General features: G+C 33.0%; 1 protein-coding gene across 1 annotated transcript; it reads left to right on the forward strand.

The window, feature by feature from the left end:
• The first annotated feature begins 5,541 nt into the window (after window positions 1–5,541).
• Window positions 5,542–7,263, forward strand: LOC130936286 (NAC domain-containing protein 90-like). The gene is made up of 3 exons (XM_057866332.1): window positions 5,542–5,806; window positions 5,893–6,194; window positions 6,695–7,263. Exons 1-3 carry the CDS (start codon window positions 5,653–5,655, stop codon window positions 7,007–7,009), a joined length of 771 nt encoding a protein of 256 aa, XP_057722315.1. The 5' UTR covers window positions 5,542–5,652; the 3' UTR covers window positions 7,010–7,263.
• Window positions 7,264–9,314: the final 2,051 nt, after the last annotated feature.

Consider the following 9,314-nt stretch of genomic DNA (forward strand, 5'->3'; position numbering starts at 1 on the left):
ATAATTGATTTATGTTGCCCAATTGGCTTGTGACTCTTTCCATGTTATGACTTGAATTTATGTTTAGACGTAGTTTGATTGCTTTATTTACGTGAATGCTTTTAATTTAGTTTAGATATTTTTCCTTTTGGTTTTGGTTAAGAGATCAGTAACTCAGGAGTTATCCAACTCAACAGCATAATTGATAATTGTTATCTTTCTAATTAAATTGAACTTCAATAATCCCTATCTGTTCTTAGGAATTAACTAGGATTTGAAGATCTCACTAATTAGTCACTTGACCTTCCCTTGCTCTAGCAAGGGTTAACTAAGTGGAGTTACGATTCAATTTTCATTATTATTGATAAGGATAACTAGACTTGGACTTCTAAATTCTTATACCTTGCCAAGAGATTTTATTGTTATTATTTTAACGACTTGTTATTTTACATTACTTGCTCAACCCTTTTGAAAACCCCAAAACATGCCTTTGCATAACTAATAATAAGAACATACCTCCCTGCAATTCCTTGAGAAGACGACCCGAGGTTCAAATACTCGGTTATTAATTTTAAAGGGGTTTGTTACTTGTGACAACCAAACGTTTGTACGAAGGGATTTCTGTCGGTTTAGAGACTATATCTACAACGCGACTGTTTTTATGAATTTCTTTACTCGCAAAAATCCTAACGTCAAGGCCCCTAATAGCTGCTTCTGTTGGCAGACTTTGTATGCCCATACATGTTTTATTGAATCTTTCCATGTTGTTGTGAAGGCTCTCTCGATCTCCCTGCTTGATCCCTAATAGGCTCGGTGCGTGTTTGGCTTTGTCCTTCTGGATGGAGAATAACGGATTGCATCTGAGGCCTCCGTGAAATACATCCTGCTTCTGAAATTGCTAAGATGATGGCTTGGATCTTATGTGCCGTCGTACGGGGTCATGTCTGGAGCTTTGAAGTCCTTTAGGACCTTTAGCTTTCATGATCTCTTTGCTGAATGGATCTTGATCCTTGCAAGAGCTATCCTTATGAGAGGATCGATTAGCTTTGGCCTTGAGATCGGCTTCGAGTTTTAGGAGTTTGTCCTCCAATTCCCGGCGTCACTTTATCTCCCTTTGTAGGTCTTTCTCAGCCTCTCGTTGATGTAGGACTTCTTCTTCCAGTTGTTTTAAACGGTCTTGAAGCGCCTCCATGGCTCCCGCATTTGGAGAATCCTTTTCGTTGTTAGGTTGAGGAGTATCCTTTGGTGTAGTGTCCGCGTTTTTGTGCGGCGTTCTATCCTCTAGATCTGAATCGTGGTCGTTGTCATGGTTCTCCGCCATGGTGGTGGGATGACTTCCAGGTTCCCCGGCAACGACGCCAATGTTCCGAGGGTTACCTGAAACTAGAGGTCGATCTCGGACGAGATCTTCCGTACTGGTCGTAGCTGGTGTGTCCGGCAGGTGGATGACAGCCAGAGCTGGTACGTCTGACTTGTTGGACTGATGGTGCTGCTGATCCTCTGTCACCGAAGGGTGGGGGGTACCTGCAAGGGACTCCGATACTTAAGTTAGCAAGGGTATTAAGCAGGTATTGAGTAAAATCAGAGTATGAGTTATACCTGGGTGCTCCAGTGTATTTATAATGGTGAGAAGTGACCTCTCTGGAGATAAGATAGTTATCTTATCTTATCTTATCTTATCTTTGAGTGAAGTCATCTTATCTTTATTGGAACCGCCTTTATCTTTCTGGGCTTTAGCTGCCTTTAGATTGGGCTGTGTTCCTTCATTTTGGGCCTGCTTTGGGCTCCTTTGGCGATTTGGCCGAGCTCTTTGAGAAGAGGTCGGACATTGGCCGAGCTCTTTGAGAAGAGGTTGGATAGTCTGACCTGAAGAGGTCGGTCGGCTTGTCGCTAAACATCCCGGGTCGGACAACTTGACCCAGGGTATGAACAAATCTTAAGGCCACTAGCCTACTTTATGTCACATTACATGGTATTTAACTGAAACTTAAACCCAAATCTTAATGTCACAACTTCAAGCTTCCAAGCTTTTCTTCTAAAATTTTCAAGTCTCAAATTGGTTCACACCAATGTCCAAGTCCAATTTTCACAAATTCACCAAATCAAGCTTCCAATTACTCAATCTAACACTATATCATACAATTTGACACAATGTCAAAACTAGAAATTATAGAAATTGATGAACCAGGAAGGAAAAAGGGATCCTTACCCCTTAACCACTGAATTTAGTGATGGAAATCACCAAGAATACAAGTTAGAGAATTCCTATAACATCAAAATTACTAAAAATCCTCAATACCCAAGCTCAAAATACGAAATTAGATTTGAATAAGAAATTGGAATTGAAATTTTGAGTTATTTATCAAAATAATTAGATAAAACTAAAGAGGAGGAGATAAGCTTTGCGTGGCCACAAACGGTGCAACAATTGGAATTTCGTAGCAAAAGTTATGGTGATTTAAAGGTTATGGAAGTTACGATTTATTTCTCCCATTTCTCTCTTCTCTTCTCCATGAGTTCTCTCTCTCAAAATGGGGGGGGGGTGAGTACTGAATTTCATTTAAGTTATGAGCTGATATATGTGTGGGTTTGGGCTTTGGGACCAACATGAGTCCGTTTGATGATTTTTGATTCGTTTGCTCCAACCTTGAGCCAAAACCTTTAAAATAAGTGTCTGATTTTTTATTCTAAATATTTTTTATTATTTCTACATTCTAATTTTTTTTCTTACTCACAGTATTGGATATATTTAAGCCGATATAAAAAATTTTAACGCTGGTATGCGTTTTTCCCAGTTTCATGCTCAATTTAATTTTCTTAACTCAAATTTTATTATTAAATTTCTAAATTATAGATTCTAATATTTTCACATATCTGGGTGCCTTAATCCCAATTATCATAGTTTTAATTAATTAATTTACTGAATTTAATTTTCTCAAATTTTACACTAAATGCAAGATAGGCATCTATCTCTCACAGTACAAATACACCTTGTCTTTGCTTGAAGATACGAATTTCTTGGAATGCAAGCCAGCTATTTCTCCCATGGATGCCAACTTGAAGCTACATGCTTCGAAAGGGGAGATATTAGATGATCCGACTCTTTATCGAAGGCTCATAGGCAGACTCATGTGCCTCACAATTTTCTAGCCTGATATTACCTTTGCAGTAACAAAACTGGATCAATTCATGGCTGACCCTCGCACTCCACATCTCACTGTAGTTCACCAAGTCCTTTGTTACCTCAAGGCCATTCCTAGACAAAGCATTCTGTTTCCTATAGTAAACAAGTTCAACTTGTCTATATATATCGATGCCGATTGAGGGAGTTGCTTAGACACGAGAAGATTAAACACTGGCTACTATGCCTTCTTTGAATATTCACTAATCACATGGAAGAGCAACAAGCAATCACTGGTCTCAAGAAGCTCAATCGAGGCTGAGTATAGAGCCATCGCCAATGCATAATGTGAAATCATATGATTAATCGGGCTGTTAAGTTTCCTAAATGTCCAAATCGGTTTAGCTATGCTATTCTGTGCAATATATCAGCTATTCACATGGCTACCAACTCTGCAGTACATGAACGCTCTAAGCACATTGAATGGATTGTCATTTCATTTGTGAAAAGGTGGCAGATGGCACTGTAAAGCTAGTTCACATCCCAAGTAAGCACCAATTGGTATATATCCTCACCAAGGCACTCCCTCCTTCACAATTCAAGTTCTTGATGACCAAGTTGAGCATATACAACATATTAGGGGTGTTATCGGTTCGATTTGGTTCGGTTTTGGACCAAAAAGCAACCGAACCGATATGTTCGGTTCCTACAACACACAATCGTTCAGTTTGCTGCTTTTACAATAACCGAACTGAACCAACAGCGGTTTGATTCGGTCGGTTTTTAATTTTTAATGAGCAAAATATGAATCACAATAATTAGAGGTTCAAAATAGTCAATAAACTAAAATAATAAGAGTAAAACATTGAAATAGTTAGGGGTTGAAAATTTTTGTTGTTAGGTTAAATTAAAATGGTTAAAACATTGAAATGGATGCATATGTTCGATTCGGTTTGGTTCGATTAGATTTCTATCAAGCCAACTAAAAACTGAACCAAACCGATCGGTTTTGTCAGAAAAAACAAAAAAAAAATCGATTTTTTCGATTTTCAAATCGATTGTTGTAATTTTCGATTCGATTTACAGTAATTTTTGGTCCGGTTCGATAATTTACACTCCTACAACATATATGACTTGAGGAGAGATATTAGAATAGTCAGCTTATTTATTTATAACACACTTGATAAGTTAGTTACATTGCAGTTGTAATTAGTTACTCTTAGTTCTAGAATTTGTTATTCTATTATTTTTCGAGTTTTAGCACTTGTATGTATATATACATTTAACTAGACTATTCAATACAGTCTTTTTTTATTGCTCAATCCCTTTCTCTCTTCATCTCTGTCTTATAACATTTTGTTTCAACAATCCATCAATACTCTTTTTAATTTGTGATAATATTTTCCTCATAGTTCATAATATATTTATTTTTAGTAAGGTTAAATATGTTTAGCATTTTAAATAAACCCTATTAAATGGCTAAAAATTGTTTGGTCAACGTATGATCAACTCTTACATTTATGCTTAGATTATTATAAGTGAAAAAGGTAATATAAATAAGTAGACTATATATTATTCAAAATAATTTTATTCTTTATTTATATCAGTTAAATAATATTAATTATCTAAAATTTTTCATTTATATACAAAACATGCACTTGTCTAGGTTCATTCTCTTACATTTATTAATTTATTAATATAAATTATCAAAAGCATGGGTACGGTTAACATTCAATATTTTCCTTTCTCTTCATATTAACCGTTTCTTTTACTCTTTAAATTTAATAAAAAAATGACGTATTTGAAGATGTTATTTTTTTAATAAAATAAATTTCTTAATAATTTAAGAAAGGGAGAGTATCATTGTTCAATTATAATAATATGAATAATGTTAGAGTTAATTTTTTAATCAATATTAATTAATTTTTTTAAAAAAATATTTTATTTATCTTAAATTCTAAATTTTGAATTATAAATTTTAAAACAAAGTTAACTAATGTTAGCCATCTAAAAATTGACTTCTTGTATTTTCTTGTAGTAATACAAAGTATGGAACTAACGAAATAGCAAAAGTTAAGAAAGAAGGTTTGAATTTTGTTTAGCTCGTATGTACTTTTAGGACACATATAAAATATATTATTATAATATTTTATTTAAATAAATATATTAAAACTTAAATTTTGTTACTTTTTTAAAAGCTTTTTTAATCAGTAATTTTAATGTGTATTCTTTAAGACAAGTACTATCTAAATTCCATTTATTAAAGGCCATGTACGGACACCTATATAAGAATGATTAGGATGTTGGAAGCGCGTGGAGAGACTGGGAAATTTCCAAGTAAAAGTAGGGATGATGGTGCAAAATTTTCTCATTTCACTCGTATCTCTGTTTACACTATTAATTATTAATTATTAGCATTGGAATTGCATTTTTGCCGAACTTTTTCCTACTCACTAATTCTCCGAAACCGCTAGTGGTGATGGATCTATATATATAAATAAGAAGCTCATGAGAAGTGCACTACACAAAATTGAATTAAAGAGGTGGAGAAGATGGAAAACATGCCACCAGGTTATCGTTTCTACCCTACGGAAGAGGAGCTGATTTCATTCTATCTACGGAACAAGCTTGAAGGAGTGAGGGAGGACATGAATCGGGTTATTCCAGTTCTTGATATATATGAATATAGTCCAAGCCAACTCCCACGTAATTATTAACTACAATCTTAATTTCCTTTTATATAATATATAGTTTTGCAAAGATTTTAACATATATATTTATATTGTGTTCAGAAATATCGGGAGAGGCGAGTGTTAGAGACAGCGAGCAGTGGTTCTTTTTCATTCCGCGGCAAGAAAGCGAAGCGCGTGGAGGGAGGCCGAAGAGGCTCACAACAACTGGGTACTGGAAAGCCACTGGCTCCCCTAACCATGTTTTCTCTTCAGATAATCGCGTCATCGGAATGAAGAGAACCATGGTTTTCTACTGCGGTAGAGCTCCTAACGGAACTAAAACCGATTGGAAGATGAATGAGTATAAAGCCATTGACACTCATCACCCTTCTTCTTCCTCCAACAACAGGGCGGTTCCTATGGTAACAACCACGTATACTCAACTCTAATCAATCTTATTAGTTTCCAGCATCATGGTTTTTAATTAATATATTTTTATTTTTTTATAATCTAATTTAATTGTTGATCTTGTTTGCACACCAAAACTTTAGAGAGTCAAGGTGATGACATCCATTTATTACATCATCCAAGGGATTTTGTTAGAGAACACGAATTCCCAGAATTGAGTTGTAATTATTTAAGTCACAAACCTTATAACGAAGTTTTAGAAAAATGGTTGGAAGTTATAATTTATTCTCTTAATTTATCATAAAAAATATTATTTATCATCAAAATTTGTTATTAAAATTAGTTATTATATATATATAAATACATATATTATTTAATTTATTTTTAATATATATTTTATATTTTAATATATATTTATATGAGTGTCTAATTTTAATGGTTAATTTTCATGTGCAAAATTAAATTTATTATAATTTCAAAAAATAATTTTTTTTATTTATTTTAATGAGTGCAGTTAAGGCAAGAATTCAGTTTATGCCGAGTGTACAAGAAAGCAAAATGTTTGAGGGCATTTGATAGAAGACCACCTCCAAGGAGGGACACGTATCCTCCTAGCCAGAATAACGGTTCATCATCTTTTGATCATCATCATCAACATAATCAAACGGTGGAGAAATCTTCAGGTGCAGGTAGCTCACCGGAGAGTTCGTGCTCCGAAGACCACGGACAGTGTTCTCATCGGACGGAGGATGTGGAAAACGCTAACGAGCCATTTCTCGATTGGGAGCAAATCGATTGGTTCTTAGGATCTTCACTGCCGGAACCATGAAAGCACAGGTATAACTACTTGGAACTACTCCATCAACGAAAATTCGCAGAAGAAGGCGGCTTCCATATGATTATTAAGTTATATATGAAGCGTAATTTGTTAATTACTTAACCACTTACTAGTTTCTTTAATTTCATTATAATTGCCTCTTTGCTACAATTAGAGTGTTCAATAATAACAATAATTTTAGAAAGATATGCATGTAAATTGCAATGCCCTATATTATGAGAATAACTACTTCGTCTTGTGATCAACCATATCAATCACCTTTTCTTCATGCATATCTTCCTAATGGATGGAAGACATGTAGTGTTTACATTTCATTATTCTAGTATTTTATGTTGCCATGCTGAGATAATCTTTTCTCAATCTTTTAAGGAGAAGAGAGCGAATAAATACTCAATTTTGTCATTTATTTATAAAAATAATGTTAGAGGACAATCAAAATTCATTATTTTTGGTCATTAGTTAGTTATTAATATTTAAAAGTATGAAATAAAATATATTAAATTATTAAACTAAAAAAATTAAATAAATGAATTAAGTTAATGACTAAATGATGACCAATAATAATAAATTCTAATAATTTCTTAATATTTTTCTTAAGAAAAAATAGGTATTAAGCATTAAGATCTTAAAATTTATATGTAAATACCGATTAATATAGATTGAAATAAGTACTAATAAAGAAAAATTTTCATCATTAAAAACCTTTATAAGAAAACCATTTCCGATCCTAGGTTCGAAGTGTTATAAAACATTAAAACCTTAAATAAATTCGTTATAGCGAATATTGCTTCAATTCGGAGATGGTTGAAAAACAAAAACTTATTCCCGAGCAAGATTTATGTATATAATTGAAAGAGTGCGAGAATCCTCCACAACACAAGACAAGCTGAGAAGACATGAGGCGAAAGAAAGAAGACTGAATTACATTGCGGTGTGTACATCACTATAAGAAAATAAGTTTTTTGTCACGTTTTTAAAGTAGGTCGAAAAGTGCAAAAAAGCGTGTTGATAATTTTTCGTCACGTTTTTTGAATTATCAGTACGTTTTTGAAAAGGTCATATTTGTCAACGTACTGATTGATCTATTGCCACGTTTTTCTTAATCAATTAGTATGCTTTACTTTTTGCCACGCTTTTATCTATTGACACGTTTTTAAAGCATGCCAAAAATTAAAAATTTATCGTTGCACTTTAAAAACGTGGCCTAATTCTTTTTCAAATAAAAAAAAGAAAAATAAAAAAATAAAAATACTAATAAGTTAATCTTTCAAATAAAATAAATTACTAAAAACTTAATCTTCCATTAATTTATATGAATTATGTACATGATAAAAACATGAATAAAACATTTTATAAAAAATAAATTCAACTTTCAAAATAAATATTTAAAAAAAATTACAATTCTATGTTAGAAAAAATCTAAACTAATTCTTAAACAACATCCGGACTAATTTGTAGCACACAAATAGTTGCACGCAACTCTTGTATAACTGCTGGAGATGGAGAAGCTGTTGGGTAACAGTAACCTATATGCATGAGAACTATACAATAAATTGTAAAATTAGTACTAATTTTAACCATATGTCAAATTTGTCACTTAGTAATCAAAACTAGTAGCCCCCTTTTTATGATAATACGTACCTGCAACAAGATCTGAGTCATATGTGTAGATATCAGCTTTCCATAGCTAGTCACCTCTGACCTGAATATATTAATATTAACTCTCATTACTTGGTATAGCATCAGAATTCAGAATATTAGAGGCTAAAGGCATATTTAAATTTCATACATTGGGTTCCCAAATAAAAAAATATAGGTACATTTTTCTAATAGGAAAGTGAACAAATGAAAATTTCCATCTCATTTCATTAACTGAATTAATGTAAAAACATTCATGCCATTATCAAAAAATCATTAGTAAAAAGTATGCATTAAAATCACATAGAACATTGACAAATAGAATGTAAACATTGCATTGACTGCAACGATAGCAAGTAGTCATGATGAATCAAAATAAAAATCTTAAGCTTCTCTCAATATAGAAGAAGGTTGGAACTATGTTGTCTACAAAGAGTGTTTTCTCATGAATGATGCATATAAGTTGGCACTAGTTGAGCATGTTCAAATTTGAAACACCAGTTACATTAAAAAAAAAAAAAAAAACAAAAATACTCGATGTCTGAGCTGAGGTTTCAACAAATACAACAAACATATAGCTATACTAAGTAGTGGAATTTCACACCAAAAAGAATAGTGACAAACCATATGGTGGTAGTGTCCAATTACAGCCAATACC

This window comes from Arachis stenosperma, chromosome 6 (assembly GCF_014773155.1).
Source record: "Arachis stenosperma cultivar V10309 chromosome 6, arast.V10309.gnm1.PFL2, whole genome shotgun sequence".
Classification (NCBI taxonomy): domain Eukaryota; kingdom Viridiplantae; phylum Streptophyta; class Magnoliopsida; order Fabales; family Fabaceae; genus Arachis; species Arachis stenosperma.